Source organism: Chionomys nivalis, chromosome 1, assembly GCF_950005125.1.
Source record: "Chionomys nivalis chromosome 1, mChiNiv1.1, whole genome shotgun sequence".
In the NCBI taxonomy this organism is placed as follows: Eukaryota; Metazoa; Chordata; class Mammalia; order Rodentia; family Cricetidae; genus Chionomys; species Chionomys nivalis.
This window is the reverse complement of record NC_080086.1, coordinates 12974153-12991957: the sequence shown is the minus strand read 5'-3', so window position 1 is coordinate 12991957 and position 17805 is coordinate 12974153. Positions and strand designations below refer to the sequence as shown.

At 41.4% G+C, this 17805-nt stretch overlaps 1 protein-coding gene across 1 annotated transcript in view; it reads right to left on the bottom strand.

Annotated features, from left to right (window-relative positions):
• Slc15a5 (solute carrier family 15 member 5) overlaps positions 1–15953 on the bottom strand; it is a 106612-nt gene extending 90659 nt beyond the window's left edge. The window contains exons 1-2 of the mRNA XM_057792753.1: positions 15620–15953; positions 10605–10827 (exon numbers count right to left, since the gene is read on the bottom strand). Of these exons, the coding sequence (XP_057648736.1) occupies positions 10605–10827; positions 15620–15953 (557 nt within the window). The remainder of the gene's footprint in view (positions 1–10604; positions 10828–15619) is intronic.
• Positions 15954–17805: the final 1852 nt, after the last annotated feature.

The window sequence follows — 17805 nt, the reverse complement described above, 5'->3', positions numbered from 1 at the left end:
AAGATGGACGTAGGCTAGAATCTCCCTGGTAAGTCACCACCTCGTGGTGCTACACACATTAATAGAAATGGGCCAAGAGTGTTTATATGAATACAGTTTGTGTGTTATTATTTTGGGTATAAAGCTAGCCGTTGGCCAGAAGCTGGGAGGCAGGAAGCGCCCCACAGCTCCTATACAGAATGGCGCCCAGACGTGGGGAACTGAATCCACAGAAACCTTGAGAAAGCTTGGGAAAGAATAGAGTAAAGCATGTTTTCTTGGTAGCAGCAAGTTTCTAGGTCTGCTCTGATTGCTAGAGGCAAGCAAGCGCTCTCATCTAAGAGAGGCTTCCTGACTCAGCTTTAGCTGCAGAACCCTGCAGCATTTAAGAGGTCCTGCCACAAAACACTTAAATGGTGTTGACAAAAGCTGACTGAATGCTTGTTTGTTTTCAGCTGTAGCAGAAAAAAAGTTGTGCTGTTTTAAAATGCCAGCTTTCTGGGCCGTCCTGCCAGGGCAAACTCTGACTCTTTCAGGCAGACGGTCCGGTCCAACTGAGTGTGGTCTATGAGAAGAATTCTGCAGCTTGCTTGCTGGCAGGGAACCTGAACTGTCATAGAGTTGTGGCAATAAAAATGGCTCTGGCGGTACCTCTGCCATGAGGCTGGAAAGCTAAGTAATGGGCTGGATCTAGTCGGCAAAGCCACAGCTTTAATGCTACCCATATTGCTCAGTAATTTAAAGGCTCATGTGGTCAGAAAAAGAAAGAGAGATACAGTAAAGAAGATTCAAAAACAACAACAACGAAAACCTTTAAATGATTTACAGTGTGTTAAAAATATATGAAGGCTAAAAGTTAAAGTTCTTAAAGTAAAAAACAAAAAAAAAAAGGAAGAAAGAGAGTAGTTGGGTGTGGTGGGATAAACCTTTAATCCCAACTTTTGGGAGGCAGAGGGAGATTGACCTCTGTGACTTCAAGGTGTGGTAGCACACGCCTTTAATCCCAATGCCTGGGAGGCAGAGACAGATGGATCTCTTAGAGTTCAAGGACAGCCTGGTCTACAGAGTTGTCCTAGGAAAAAGATATACAAAGAACCTGTCTCTAAAAGTAAAAATAAACGAAATAGAGGTTAAAATAAAGTTGCACAAAGATGGAAAATACACAGAGAATTTTGATACTGTATGCTATTATGCTCTCTTTGAATTGTTTGAATACTGAGGAAGGAGCAACAGCTGCTAAAAGATATTTGTTTATAAATGCTGCTGAACTAATCCAACATAGATATTTTTTTTTTGTTTTATTTTGTTTTTTCGAGACAGGGTTTCTCTGTGGTTTTGGAGCCTGTCCTGGAACTAGCTCTTGTAGACCAGGCTGGCCTCGAATTCACAGAGATCCACCTGCCTCTGCCTCCCAAGTGCTGGGATTAAAGGCGTGCGCCACCACCGCCCGGCTCCAACATAGATATTTTGAAAATACCTTGACTTCAGAATTTGGATCTAAGGATATGATACTTTGGAAAAGAGATTCTTCTTTTGTTTTTACAGAGGATGAGACCCTGTGGATTGCTTCTATCCCAATATTGTATGATAGACCACGCCCTCCTGAAGGGTTGCTGTGAACACCTTCAAAAAATTACTTTACTCCACTGCTGACTGAGATGAATCTAACACACAGGTTATACCACGAAAGACCTGAATAACAGCGCCCCCATTCAGCAGGAAGCAGTTTGGAGAGAAATAACTGCACCCATATTCCCAAATACTGTTTATAAATGTTCTTTTACATTTAAAGGGGGAAATGATATAGATATGAATAATTTACATTGATATAAATTTTGCTTTGTTAATATAAATTTAAGGTCAATTTTGTTATACTTTTATGTATATGTATTTCTGACCTTGACTAAGGTGTTGTGATTGTGTAGTTCATGTAAAAATGTAATATATATAGGTTGTTAATGGATAATCATTAATAATAGTCAAGTTTGTTGTCATGTTAGTTAGATTTTCTAGATGTACATAGATATATTTTAGATAGGCATTCTTCATATCTTTCAAAGATTATAGAATATGGCATTTTAAATGTTTTAATAACTTAGGGCTTTTCATGACAATGAGACATGTCTGCTCCTGGAAGCACCAATCTACTTCAAGAGGAAGATGGGAATAGAAGAGGCTCCTTATGGTTTGGTTAGCCATTTGGGCAAGAAACTGCTCTTGCCTGAACTGATGCATAAACTGGACACAGAGGACCCACAGAGAGAGGACTGCTGAACTTGCCTAAAGGTGAGATGGTCTTTCGGGTTTCCTGATTCATGAAAGAGTCTGTGAGACATTCTGCAGGACACAGCAGATAGTGACTGAACTGCCTTTGAAATTTCCTGCTTCATGGAACTGTGTCTGGATACTATGGGCCTGTAGGCCGAAGATGGATGCCCCAATCATACAGAGGAATGTTGGGTGACTGTCCAGGCAGTGAGATGTCTCTGTCATTTCTAGAGTTTTGTAAGTTGCTTACTTCTTTTTTAATTAGGTAATAATATATCCTTCTGGAGTCTTTGATGGAGTTGAAGAGTAGATAGATAGTTATAGTTTGTTTTCCTTTGTTATGATAAAAGATAAAATAGATATAAATATTGTAACTGTAATTCTTACTTGATAACTGTTTTGTTGTATGTAATTTTGCTATGTTATAGTGAAAGCCTTTCCTTTTTGTTTAAACAGAAAAAGGGGAAATGATGGAGGAAGGTCATTGGCTAATTAATAAAGAAACTGTTTGGCCTAATAGGTTAGAACATAGGTGGGTGGAGTAAACAGAACAGAATTCTGGGAGGAAGAGGAAGCGAGCTCAGATACCATAGCTCTGCTCTCTGAGGCAGATGCGATGAAGCTCCGACCCAAGATGGACGTAGACTAGAATCTCCCTAGTAAGTCACCACCTCGTGGTGCTACACACATTAATATAAATGGGCCAAGCAGTGTTTATATATGAATACAATTTGTGTGTTGTTATTTCAGGTATAAAGCTAGCCAGTGGCTGGAAGTGCCCCGCAGCTCCTACTACAAGTAAACATTATATTTGTCTTTCTGGCTCTGGGTTGCCTCACTCGATATAATGTTTTTTAGATCCATCCATTTGCCTGCAAATTTCAAGTTGTTATTATTATTTTTCTGCTGTGTAGTACACCATTGTGTAAATATACCACATTTCTTTATCCATTCTTCAGTCGGATGGTGGGCATTTAGGTTCTTTCCAGGTTCTGGCGGTGAGAAATAATGTTACTATGAAAATAGTTGAGCACATGTCCTTGTGGTTTGAACATCCTTTGGGTATATACCCAAAAGTACTATTGCTGGGTCTTGAGGTTTGCTTCCTAATTTTCTGAGAAATCGCCATACTGATTTCTAAAGGGGCTGTACCAGTTTGCACTCCCACTGGCAATGCAGGAGTGTTCCCTGTACTCCACATCCTCTCCAGCATAAGTTGCCATCAGTGTTTTTGATCTTGGCCATTCTTACAGGTGTAAGATGGAATCTCAGAGTTGTTTTGATTTGCATTTCTCTGATGGCTAAGGATGTTGAGCATTTCCTTAAATGTCTTTCAGCCATTTTAGATTCCTCTGTTGAGAGTTCTCTGTTTAAATCTGTACCCCATTTTTTTTTTACTGGATTATTTGTTCTTTTGATGACCTATTTCACTAGTTCTTTGTATATTTTGGAGATCAGCCCTCTGTCTGATGTGGAGTTGGTAAAGATCTTTTCTCATTCTATAGGCTGCCGTTTTGTCTTGTTGACTGTGTTCTTTTCTTTACAGAAGCTTTTCAGTTTCAGGAGGTCCCATTTATTAATTGTTTCTCTCAGAGTCTATGCTACACGGGTTATATTTAAGAAGTGGTCTCCTGTGCCAATGCATTCAAGTGTATTTCCCATTTTCTCTTCTATGAGGTTCAGTGTGGGTCGTTTTCGGTTGAGGTCTTTGATCCATTTGGACTTGGGTTTTGTGCATGACAATAGACATGGATCTATTTTCATTCTTCTACATGTTGATATCCAGTTATGCCAGCACCATTTATTGAAAATGCTTTCTTTTTTTCCATTTTATATTTTTTGCTTTTTTGTCAATAATCAGGTGTAGGTATGTGGATTGATATCCAGGTCTTTGATTTGGTTCCATTGGTTCTCCTGTCTGTTTTAATGCCATTACCAGGCTGTTTTCAGTACTGTAACTCTGTAGTAGAGTTTGAAGTTAGGAATTGTGATGCATCCAGAAGTTCCTCTATTGTAGAGGATTGTTTTGGCTATCCTGAGATTTTACATTTCCGTATTAAGTTAAGTATTATTCTTTCAAAGTATGTGAAGAATTTTGCTGGAATTTTGATTGTCATTGCATTGAATTTGTAGATTGATTTTGGTAAGATTGCCATTTTTACTATGGTAATTCTACCTACCCAAGAGCATGGGAGATCTTTCCATTTTCTGGTGTCTTCTTCAATTTTTTTCTTCAAAGATTTAAAGTTCTTGTCATACAGGTCTTCCACATGGGTACAGTTAATCCAAGATATTTTATGTTATTTGTGGTTATTGTGAAGGGCGATGTTTCTCTGATTTCTTTCTCAGTACATTTATCATCTGTGATCTGTGTAAAGGAGGGCTACTGATTATTTTTTGAGTTAAACTTGTATCCTGCTACATTACTAAATGTGTTTGTGAGTTGTAGAAGTCACTTGGTAGAATTTTTGGGGTCACTTATGTAAACTATATATCATCAGCAAATAGTGAGGGTTTAATTTCTTCTTTTCTGATTCGTATCCCCTTGATCTCCTTTTGTTGTCTTATTACTCTAGCTAGGACCACAAGTACTATATTATATAGATATGAAGAGAGTGGACAGCCTTGTCTTATTCCTCATTTCAGTGGGAGAACTTGTAGTTTTAACTGACCAACAGTGGCTTCCCCCTTTTCCCCAAGATCTCTAGTGCTTCTTTCTATTTTTCCACCATCCTTTTCTCCTTTCTTTTCCCAATACTGAGATCTTCTTTCAGGAATTTCTAATGCATGGGGTCAGATTTGAGAATTATTGTTTTTAAGGGGTAGTAGGAGATTACAGCAAGGTCTCAGGTAGAGCCACCTCACACTTTATAAATAGCCTGATCAGTCCTTCAACTCCTGACCCTTCTTCTCTCTTCATACGTATGTATATTTAATTCATCATTTTCTCTGCCATAAAATGTTTATAGTTCCCCTAAACGATACAGATAAAACCTGATTTTTGCTTATTCAATAATTAATTTCTTTGAGACAAATCTCTATTTGCTCTGGCTGGCCTCAAACTTGTCATGTAGCTATGGAGTGCCTTGGACTCCTGGACACCACCCTCACAGTTATTCTACTTGCTTTTGTAGAATGTAAAGTCAAGTAACACTATTTGAGAACAGTGGTTTTCAACTCTATTCTGTCAGCTTGAAAATGAAGAAAACAATTTCTCTTCCCTTGTGTCCTGTGTCAAACTGAAGTAACCAAGGGTCCCGAGGTTCAGGACCAGTAAACTTTTGAAGGATGCTTTGACTGCTTTAGTATTCTTCTAGAGTTGAAACTCATTGTTCTTTGGGTTCAGTTTCTGAAAAAAAATGGTGTAACAATCACTTTTTAACTCCAGTGCTTCTTTAACATAAAGATTCTACATTTGAGTTTATATCTGTCTTAGGGTTTCCATTGCTGTGAAGAGACACCATGACCACAGCAAGCCTTACAATGGAAAATGTTTAATTATAATGACTTACTTACAGTTCAGAGGTTTAGTCCATTACTGTCATGGCATGGATCAAGGCAGCAAGCAGGTAGATGTGGTGCTGGAACAGGAACTGAGAGTCCCACATCTTCTCTTTCAATCAACACGAAGTGTTATGTCTCACTGGGAGTAGCTTGAGCATAGGGAACCTCAAAGTCCACCCCCACAGTGATGACACACTTCCTATAAAAAGGACACATCTACTCCAACAAAGGCACACCTCCTAATACTGCTACTCTCTTCGAGGGCTGTTTTCTCTCAAAACACCACAATACTCAACAGAGAGCATTTTTGTATTGGATAGACAGTGTAGAGTCAGTTTCGATACCCACATCTGAAATGCGCGAGATGGAATAAATTCATCCTTTGCCCCTTTCAAGAACCCAGACAATATTTTACTTGGGACTTCGATTCTGCCTAATTCAGCACATTGTTAAACAGAGATAGAATATGAATTATCAGCTAAGGGAGGTAGAAAAAAATGTGAAGAGCGGTTTGAAGCTGACGGTGGTAGACTTTAAAATCACGGCCATGAACAGGTTTCATTTTCCACCGTTCTCTGGCTTCCAGGAAAGAATCTGCTCAGGTGTGCTTACTTGCATTATCTCCAGTGTGGTGCCTCATAGCTGCACACCTAAGAACCTGGAAATTCCTGAAAGAGCCGGTTCCGATTTGGGTCCGTACACCAGGCTGCTGGCAGAGAGTTCCTTTTCAGAGAACTTCCACTTTATGCTTCCCGTGAGGCACACAGTTACGGAGACACTGCTCCAGATGGCACCGTTGGCTAGCAGTGACTTTCTCCCTTACATTTGGCAACCTTACTCAGAATCGCTGTTTTCAGCTCCTCAAAGTTCCAGCCTACACTGCTTAACAGGATCGTGGGGAAGCTTTGGGTGGAACAGACGCACCGACACATCTCATTAAAGGTCTTGCCGCTATGAACATCCGACATCTGTGCTGGAAGCAGGACGAAACGCAGACTTCGGTTAGATTTAAGTGGTGCGTTGTCCCTTGAAAGGAGCTGCTGAAATCAATTACATTCTCCATGCTTGCAACTTTTAGGATTTTATTTTTCTTTTGTGGCACTGGTAATTGAACCTGGGGCCTCATGAACGCGAGGCAACCGTTCTAGTACTGAACTGTAACCTTAGCCCATTAGGGGGTTTTAGGACGCTGAGAAAACAATTGAGTTAACGGACAGCCAATTTTAAAGATGGCTACTTATTAAATAGGTTTTCTCTCTCCTATCAATAACAAAGATTTTAAGCTATGACTTGCTCATTGTTCAATAATAATAACAGCCTTTAAATTTCTAGCGCTAGTGTTAAGTTAGGATACTCTGTGTATAACCAGTAATACATCCCTCTGAGGTATTCCTACATTGTGCCTGGGTAACCCTGATTTCTGCAAGCTACCGACCTTGCTGGAAGTTATAGCCGTCCCAAGTGACCAATATAAGATTCTGCCAGCTAGCTGCCTGGCTGCCTGGGGAGGCTCTGTTAATCTTGCCACCCATCCATTCAGAATGTTTTAGAACAGATATTTCATTCTTGTCATTTATTTCTACTAACTTTAGTAAGTAGATAATGACAAAATTTGTTCTGTAGTTTAGTATTTAAACCAAGAAAGCAAGCAAACCCAAAAAAGTAATACTGTGGTTCTTTGTCTACTCCTCCCCAAGCCCCCGCCCAGACACTTGTACCTTCAGGCTTCAACAACGCCACAGGATTATTCTCCTCAGAGATTTTAATGAAATTAGAAAATAGTAAAAAATGTTGCTAAATGTGTTCTTCTGGAATCTGGCCTGGCTCCTCCCAGTTCCTCAATTTCATTGTGTGACACTCCACATCCTCCTACCCAAACCCCTGAAGCACAAACCCACTGGGAGTCCACTCCGTTTCCCAAAGGAAGGAGTTCATTCAAATAATATCCCTTTTGTAATCAACACCGAGAAATGGCACTTTGATTAAGCGCAACTCTGAACGACTCAAACCCCAGTGTAATACAGTCTCTGGGGCTATCTTTTAGAACAACTGGTGGCTTTCTTGTCGTAATCCTCCAGAGTCCTATTTAATCAAAATGATGTTGCTAATTAAGGATTAAAACCTCCAAATAGAATGAAAAAGAAGGATTTCATTCTCCTTTGGGCAGGTCAAAGAGGCAGAATTTGCTATGAGGAAGTGAACACCCCTTTTCCCTTTGATAGGCTGCATCCTTCCCTTACATTAGGACTTAATCCAAAATAGGCTTGAGTGTTTTGTAATATTAATATAGCGGGAAGAAAAGTGTGAGGAAGAGAAGGAATCTGCCTGTAGAGCTGCATATTCATAGATAACATTGACTCTAAACACTTCGTTGAAGGTATTTTTTTTTTAATTTAAAATGTGTGTGAGTGCATTGCCTCCACATATGTATGCAGCCCAGGTGTCTGCCTGGTTTCTTCCTAGTCAAAAAAACATGTTGGATGCCCTTTGGAACTGGAGTTAGAGGTGACTTTTCTCCACACGTGGGTGCTAGCAACAATGGAACCTGGATCATTGGCAAGAGCAGCAAAGTACTTTTGACTACCGAACCTTCTCTCCAGTTGTCACTTAATGTTCCCAACATTAATTTTCCTTAACATTTTTGTCTGGTGCTGTCTGCCTTGATTTACCCAGATATTACAGAGGTAGCAAGATAGTTATTCTAGACAATGCTGAGAACCCATTTTACATACACACACACACACACACATGTGCACACTAAAAGAACAAGCCAAACCAAACCAAACCAAAAACACAAAATAAAGAAACAACAAAAGCAAAAAACCCAACAGACAGACAAACCCAGAGTGAAAACCATGCATCTCTGGTAGCTTCCACCTGCTGTGACAAACATGTATGCAACAGTCAACTTAGAGGGAGGAAAGTGTGATGTCCCAGCTCCTGAGATTTCAGTGGGCCCTTTGTGGGCTGACACGTTGCCAGGGCGTCTGTGATAACGCAGTACCTTGTGGCTGTGGCTGGAGCCAGATGATCATACAAAGCTTCTCACCTGGTTGAGGCCCAGAAGCAAGCAGCACAAGAGGAAAGGGCCAGAATTCCATAGCTTGTGTTTTATATGAGACTCCACTGTGCAAAGGTCCTACAGTCTCTCCAGAGTACCATAGATCAGGGACGAAGCACTCGATACATGGGCATTTGGGATGACATTTTGGGTTTAAATAGAACTTTCCTGGAACACTAGCTAACCCATCCCGCAGCTGAAAGCTGTGAAATGGCTCTCATGCAGACTTTAATGGTGAGTCATAGCTGGGCAATACCCACTAATGAGAGCACTCAGGTAAATTCTACACTAAGCTATGAATAGTGGGCTTCATCAATGGTCAAATCTCAGTTGTTTTCCCGAATCTTTATTTTATAGTATATAAACTGGTACGTTCCTTTTAAAGCATCTAGAACCAGGCGGTGGTGGTGCACACCTTTAATCCCAGCACTTGGGAGGCAGAGGCAGGTGAATTCCTGTGAGTTCGAGGCCAGCCTGGTCTACAAGAGCTAGTTCCAGGACAGCTAGGACTGTTACACAGAGAAACCCTGTCTCGAAAAACAAACAAACAAACAAAAAACAAAAACAAAACAAGAGCATATGGAGCCTGGGGTGATAGCTCAGTACATAAAACGTGTACTGTGCAGTTATGGGAACTTGAGTTTAGTTCCAAGAACCTATGTGAAAAGCGAGGTGTGGTGATGCACACTTGGATTCTCGGCTCTAAGCATGTGGAAACAAGTGGGTCTCTGGTACCCACTGGCCATCCCACTTACCATCCAACTTAGCCTTACCGGAAAGCTCCAAAGGGCCAATGAGAGATTCTTTCTCAAAAAACTTAATAGGTCCTGAGGAATGACAGCAGAGGCTAACCTCTGGACACCATAGGAACACATGAGCATGTGCACACCTACACACACATGTATACTTGCATGCACATACCCTCATATTCCTCAGGCCAAGCAGCAAAGCGACAGAGAAAGATAGTTTGGTTGTCACGAAACATCACCTCAAGGATACTGGCAGGTATCCAACGTGTTCTAAACGGCTCTTTTTCGCTGTCATCTCCTCTTTACGCTGGACTGTGAACTTAACAACCTTGCCAGTATCTGCTGCAAGTAGACATAATGATGACAGCCTCCCTTCCCTTCTTTGTGATCATCTGTAGCTGTGCACCAGGTTCTCTGTTTGCTGCAGTTATGTCTGACAAAGTGCTAACGCTGTCTTCAGACATGAACACGCTAGAGAGAGATGACTTGGTCATGGGCAGTTCTGGTAAGTAGAGGTGGTACTTTCACCTGGCCTTTTAGGCTCAAAGGGCTCATTCTATTCATTGTGACAAATCACTGTATGCCTGCTTAGTTGGAGGATAAATTAATCAGTTTTTCTTGAGAAGTTGCTGGTTCTGATCTATAGCTGATCGTTATTATTTTTAAGATCGGTTTTATTGTTTATGTATGTGTTTGTGTATGTGCCTGTAGGCCTATGTATGTTGTATATACATGTGTGTGCCTGCAGAGGCCAGAAGAGGGCATTGGATTTCCTGGAAATGGAGTTACAGGCACCTGTACTCCACTTGACTGTGGTGCTGGGAACCACACTGCAGTCCTCTAGAAGAGCAGCCAGTGTTCTAAACTGCTGAGCCATGTGTCCAACCTTGACCAGGAGGATTATTAGCTGAACCATCATCACAGAGGTCACCACATTTTTACTTACCCACCCCAACCAATGAGAAAAGCCACACAGAGAGAAAACCCAAACAAAGAAAGAGTGGGATAATTCAGTTTTTTTTCTCCTAATCAGTGCCACTTACCAGTTAAAAAAAGACCTTGGCTTCTTGGATTCGTATTCCTGAGGGCTGTAAGCATCAGATGGACAGATGACGACCCTTATCCCTCCTGTGCCCAGGCAGAGGGTCAGCAGGGCTGTGTGAAACATTCCTGCCCGTTCTTCCACAGGCACGTGGTTGACCACGGGGTAAGAGCTTCCGTAGAAATCTTCCAAAGGAAAAGCAATTGTGGATAACAAAGCAGTGCCTGTTGGCAGAGAGAAGAGAGAATACCAATAGTGCAAACCCACAGACTCACCAAAGCGCATCCTCTTCAGAAAGAGAGGCTCAAGGTTGCCTGAGGATCTTACTCGCATACTTAGGTCAATCATTGCAATTTCAGGGATGGCTTGGGTTTTCTAAGTGTGGAAATTCTGTGTCTGGAGAGACGGCTCAGTGGTTAAGAGCTTGTGCTGCTCCTGCTGAGGATTGAGCTCAGTTCTGTGCTGTTTAGTGACAGATGCCTCTTCTGCTCCTTGCGGGCTGTGCTTATATGCTTATACCCTACTCTTCCACGCACATAATTGAAAATAAAATAACAAACACAAGATTTTCATTCATTTAGAGTTGACATATATAAAGAAATTATATAAAAATGAAAATTCTCTTTCTTATGTGTTTAAACTAATCCAGGGTTCTGGGTATTTCCCTTTTAGTTTAAACCATTGTTGTAAGAGTTTTCTGTCTCGCCTGGTCCTGCTATAAACACACAGAAATTTTATTATTTGCAATACCATTTGGCCAATAGTTTAAGCATATTGCTAGCTAGCTCTTACATTAACCCATTTCCACTATTTTATATTTTAACACGAGGCACGTGGCCTACTGGTAAGGTTCCAGCTGGCAGCTCACAACTTTCCCCTCTGGTGGCTCCATGGCAACTCTCCTGACTCCGCCCACTCTCTCTCTATATATATCTCTTCCAGTCTGGCTATACTCTGCTAAGCCATTGGCCCAAAGCAGCTTCTTTATTCATTAACCAATAAAAGCAACACACAGACAGAAGGACCTCCCACATCAAAGTATCTTTTCTCTAAGAATGTATAAGCAAATGATGCTAATTTTCAACAACCTTAAGATGAGTCAGAACTATATCATGAGAAACATTAAGACATTTGGCATGCCTGGCAGAATATACTTGTGGTCCTAGCTCTCAGGAGGTAAAGGTGAAAAGGTCAAGAGTTCAAGGTCATCGTTTGACCATGCGTGTCCTTGTTTCTCTGATTTCTTACACAGATTCACGGAACCTTCCTGGCATACACAGGGAGGTGAGAAACGGGAGGGGCAGGCAGGAGTGTGTCCTGGAGTCATGTAGACCAGTCAGGAGGAGATAGGGGACAGAGTGACAAGGGAAGTTTGAGCCTCTTTCCCACTTTTACTTTGTGGGCCCTTACAGGATGATTTTACTCATCAAATGGAAGTTACTGTGTAGCCCTATCGTTTGTTAACTTGTTCATTCCTTCATTTTCATAAGCTGTATTGTTTAACTCTTGAAACCAGTGTTGAAATGTCAGTTGATAGAGCTCCCTTCCTGTCCTATCCTCTTCTCCCTCCCTCCCTTCCTCCCTTCCTCCCCCCCTCCCTTCCTCTCTCCCTTCCTCCTTTTTCTCCTTTTTTTCCTGTGGTACTAGGGATGGACCCCCAAACCCTCACACACATTAGGCTTTCGCTCTGTCACTGAGCTACATCCCCAACATTATCAATGTTATTTCATCTATTTGATTACTTTTGTTCCATCCAACTATGTTGACATTACCATTTTTGGTACGAATTTTTAGAGAGTGGCTCTGCGCAGTTAGTTCCTCAATTGGAGCTTAAATTGAAATTTTAATTTCACAGAAATATGAATTGGGAACAGCATTTAATGTCTTTTCTACATGTTTTTACCATGTGGAGAATATATGCATTTGATTGTCATTCAGCAATGGGATAATTTACCTTGAGAGTGGACCCTTTAATGCACTGAGTTTAAAGTGTTTTCTTTCAAAGTCAGCCAGGTGTGAAACAACATGTTTCTCTACTACTTAGTCTTCCCTAGAAGTGTGATATGAGATTTGGCAGTACCAAGGACTATGCAACAGCATGTTCAGCTTGGTTGGTCCATGCAGTAACTACTTATTTAAGGACAATCTACTTCTAGACCATACGATGCCTCAGTGTAAACCACAAAAATGTTCTATTTCTATCATTTGAGAAAATGTCACAACGCTCTGATTTCATTAGATCAAGACTTCATTTTTATCTTCAGTAAAACTGATGTGATAAAAACACAAATCTGTGATATATTTGATAAGAATTTCTCTCTTTGATGTATACCATTGTATCCTGCATAAGTCATCTGCCTATATCTGTAAGCGCTGGGAAACATGCTGTCATATCTTATGTGAAGTGGTGGGAAGCAATTCAGGAGTGGGTACATCAGAAAAAGTAGACATGCAGAGAACAAGTGCATGGCAGAAGTGTACATGCAGTCATGTAGATTGTGTGCATGTATATGTTCCAGCACATGTGTGTAAATGTATGTGGAAGCCAGGGAACACTGGGGGTATTATCCCTCAGAAGCCACCCACTTTGCTTTTGCAGATGAAGGTATCTTAGTGACGTGGGGCTTGCCAAGTACGCTAGCGGTGTGCAGTGGTTTTCTCTGAATTGAAACATTCTTTCTAGGAGAGAGAAGGGTGATGAGGTGACCCCTCATTCACATGTTTAGGGAAAGATGACATTTGCACGATTCACTAACCCCCCCGCCCCCGAGCCATAGTGGCAGCAGACAAGTGCTGGTGGATTAGACAGATGCAGGGGAGAGACTCCTTGACCCTGGAGCTCTCTGAAAGTCATGGAAAGAGCTCTAGAGACATGGATTTCATGTCATCACACAGGTTAGAGTGGACTTTATGCTTGTGGTATGCCTGCTTTTGACTCATCCCCGCTCATATAAATTACCTTTCCCCATAATCCTATTAGTAACCCCAAATACAAACTCACGGTTCCCCAAATTGAACTTTGATGTAATTATTACCTTAGTTGTCACAGATTCTTTATCTGGGATAAATAGGGTTGTGTGTGTGTGTGTGTGTGTGAGAGAGAGAGAGAGAGACAGAGAGACAGAGAGACAGAGACAGAGAGAGACAGAGACAGAGAAAGAAACCTAGGAAAAGCCACTAACACATTAGCAGGCAGCCTGTCTCCATCTCCCAGTATTGAGCTAAAACTGGAGACCACCACACCATGTATTTGGACATTGGTTCTGGGATGACCTCAGGTCTCCATGCTCACATTAAGCATTTACTGAGCCTCCAGTCTCTCCAGCCCATCAGTCCTTTATATTTGATAATAGTGTGGCTAAATTCTGAGGGACAACAATAAACACGGGTCTTGACAAAACAGCAGGGGTTTTCAAAAATCTCAGGTACGAAGTGAATGCTTGAAAAAGTTAACTCTTTCAGACAGAGAGCAAGAATGAATAGCAGAGGGAAAACTAGGTATGTAGCAAGGATCTCAACATCATTGGAGGCAAGCATAGACTGTTTCAGGGGATTACATTTTATATAAATTATAGAGGTCGGATAAGCTAAATTTGGAGTTTATTTTTTAGATAATAGAAACAATATGAAGTAACATGAATTCTTTTTTTTTTCAGGAAGTCAAGTTGGTAAATTGGTATGTGGGCTGGAATTGGACAGATTACTGGCAGCTTAGTAGAAAGGCCATTGTCAAGGGGAAAGCTGCATTTTTAATCTAAGTTGATATAAATTTTGACAGCGGTCATTGTTGGTTAGAATCTCTATTATTTAGTAACAGGTTGCAGTGTCCTGGCAGTTCTGAGGGGAAACTTTGGGGCACAACTCACAGAAGAAAGGGAAGGCAAGCTCAGCACCATAGGCTTATCATCCACCTTGCTGAGAGGCTAAGGTAGAAGGACTAGTTTCAAGGCCTGACAGCGCTACACAGTGTTTTCTAAGACAATCCGGGCAGCCCAGAGAGGCCCTGTCTCAAAATAAAAAGGTAGAAAGGGGTGGGGATGTAGCTCAGTGGTGGAGTGCTTGACGAGCGTGTGTGAGTCCTGTCTTCCATACCCAATATCGGTCTGATTCAATGCTAGTAAGGTCGTGAAGACGGGGTCAGTGGGTAAGGGTGTTAACCGTGCAACCTCACAGGCCCTGAACCCATGTAAAATGCTGGCCGTGGTAGCACACATCTTTTATTCCTGCACTGCTGTGTTGAGTGTGGAGGAAGAGGGAGGAGAACTGGCTGAAAGCTTACAGGCCATTTACTCTGGCATCCGTGTCAACAGCAGAAACAAGGGAGACTCTGCCTCAAACAGGATGGAAAGTAAACACCCACTCTCAACATTGTCCGCCCCCCCCCCCCCGTTCTCTCTCACCCACACACGATAGATTATCCACCAGCTTGCTCTTTATGCCCCAGCAAGCATTCCCAAGCTTCTGGAGTATGTTTATTTTTCTTTACGTAAGCAATCCTAATGTTCTGTCTGAATTCACTTATCTTTAACTGTAGTTGAATATATTTATATGAAATCTAATTGCTATATGATTAATTCTAAAACTCAAACATCTCTTAGTTATTCTCCATGAACTTCAGCAACCTTTTCAGCATAATTCATCCAGTTGTGAAGCAAATGCATTTCATGTTTCATATAGAATCTGTCACAAATTTCAGTTGGAGCACAAAGAGGAAAGCAAGGGCATTCTAAGGTGTGCAGAAGATTGACATGCAAAGAGGTAATTAGCAAAAATGTAGTAACCAGAATGCTTGAGGTATTGACAATCCTGGAAAACACTGTGCACACACACACACACACACACACACACACACATCTACTAATGACTTAATATATAGAATGAAATAAACTGAAACAATATACTTCATTTATTATAGCTTATGCTAAGACTAGGACAGGAATAAAATAAACTAAAAATTCTAACACAAACTTATTGAACTATGTGAGAAAAGAAACGCAGTTAGCCGGGGACACTCACCTAGAAAATGTAGCAGCAAGGATATGTGCAACAGTTTGCTCCTTCCCACGTAGTTGTCTGCCAACCGCCAAAGAAACACAGGGCTGAGGACTGAGGCACCAACAAAGCACAGATTGAGAATGGCTGCCTGGTGGTTGTAGTAGCCAAGCTTAACTGTGCAAAAGGGGATCATGTTGCAGACGACTTCAAAGAAGGCAAACTTCCCACACAGTTCCACTAGAAGCAAGCAAATGCCAGCCTGGAGACACCCGGAATGTCTCCCTGTCCTCTGCTGCTCAGGGCCACCGCGTAAGGCTAGCTCTTCCTCAGCGATGGTGAAGTCTCTAACAGACATGACTACTTTGCCTTCAGTATGACTTATGTTAGTTGCTTGGACTTGAAGCCCCCCCCCTTTTGTTTTTCCCATTCCTCTCATGGAAACAAATTTAAGATATCTGCTTTGAATGTCACAGCTCCATGCTAAAAGTTCTTCACTTTTTTTCCCACATCAGTGCTATTCTTCTTGACAAGCTACAAGCCCAAGAAAGAAGACCGGGGCATTTAAACACTCAAGGCTCAGCATAGCCGAATCTGATTTGTTTGTTTAATTACTTAACCACTAAATTAGACGCTTCTCCCAAAATTATATTGAATTATGTGAATTCAGTTCCGTACATATGGAAACTCATCTGCCTCCTGCAGATAAAGGCTTAAATATGGAGACAGAAGAAACAGTTTTTCAGGGGGGTTTGAGCACCAGATCAGGAAATAATTTGAGTCTAATAATTTCTGATATTTTAATTAAACAAGCCAGAACAGTGCCAAGAGATAAAGTGGAAAAGGAAATCTGTTTTGAGGAGGCAAGGTACCTTATCATGATTCCATTTCTTGTTACTTTTGCTTGGGATTCTGATAAGAAAGTTAATTAGGAAACAAAAGTGCTAGTACATTTAGGTAACGAGCAGGGTTTACAAGGAAGTAATTTAAGCTCACTAATGAAAGGAGAAAATATTAAATAAACTCCACGTCCTTTAGGTTGACCCCAAGCTTGTAGAACAGCCTCTCTGAGGAAATCAGAATCAAAAGGTGCCATTTGACTGACTGGTTATTAACCAGTAGTCAGGAATACAGCAAGCAGTCTATACGGGCTTTGGGAAATACTGGATCTAGTATTATCCTGGATCCCACTGAGTGAGTGGGGGCAAGCATCCTATTTTGGAAAGTGAGGGGACATCAACTAGGCTGACGAAAGTGACAGTGGATGAGAATATCTCACCATTTTGGGGTTTAGTGCATGGGATTCGCAGAGACAAGTGGCTGGGACTATCAGGTCAACCTGTAAAACTTTAACAAGTGAGTCTTATTTTCAGGTTGGCGTACCAAGGCAAAGATTGATCAAGGCTGTGGACTTTGATTCGCATCATTTGTCCCTTGAGGACAGAGCAAAATGCTTTGATTTGATCCCCAGTAACGGTCTCTGTGTACTGGTTCATGTTTTAATCTGCCCAGCTTTCGTGTCCCTTCTTTGGCTGTCGTGTCTCTTGTGGGTTGTATGTGAATGTCCCCACATGCTCATGCATGTGACTCCTCAGCACTTATGGGAGAATTGCGGATTCTTTAGGAGGTGGCACTTTGCTGGAGGAAATGGTCAATGGGAGTGGGTTTTGAGGGAACACTGAGGGTGCTGTTTTCTCTCTGCTTCCTCTGAGCGGAACATGTGATCCTCTGTCTTCCTGTTCCTGCCACCGTGCCTTCACTGCCTGCTGCCAAGTCTTCTCCATGATGACCTCTGCCCTCAGACCTGTAATCCAAATAAACCATTTTCACCCCGGTTTCTTTTTGTCAGGTTATTTATATCAGAGAAATGGAAAATAAACTAATATTATGTCCTATTTTTCTTTGTTTATCCCTTAGACTTGATCACTTCTGTGAGATTAAAGTGGTGTTCTTTTCAGTATAGTTTTTCCTGGGAAATGGATCTACATGAAAATTGTATGGAGCACAGCCCAACCCATGTTGGAGAATGACTCTGTCTATCACAGGAGGTCATGGTGAACCTGATCATCAGAAAATCCCTGTGAAACAGGATTGTGTCTACCTAGTGAAAGTCGGTCACTGGCAGCTCATCTTCGAAGGCTGTACATTGTTCATATCCATTTTTGTATTTAATTTTCTATGCTTCCTGGCCTCCCTGATGTGAACTTCTC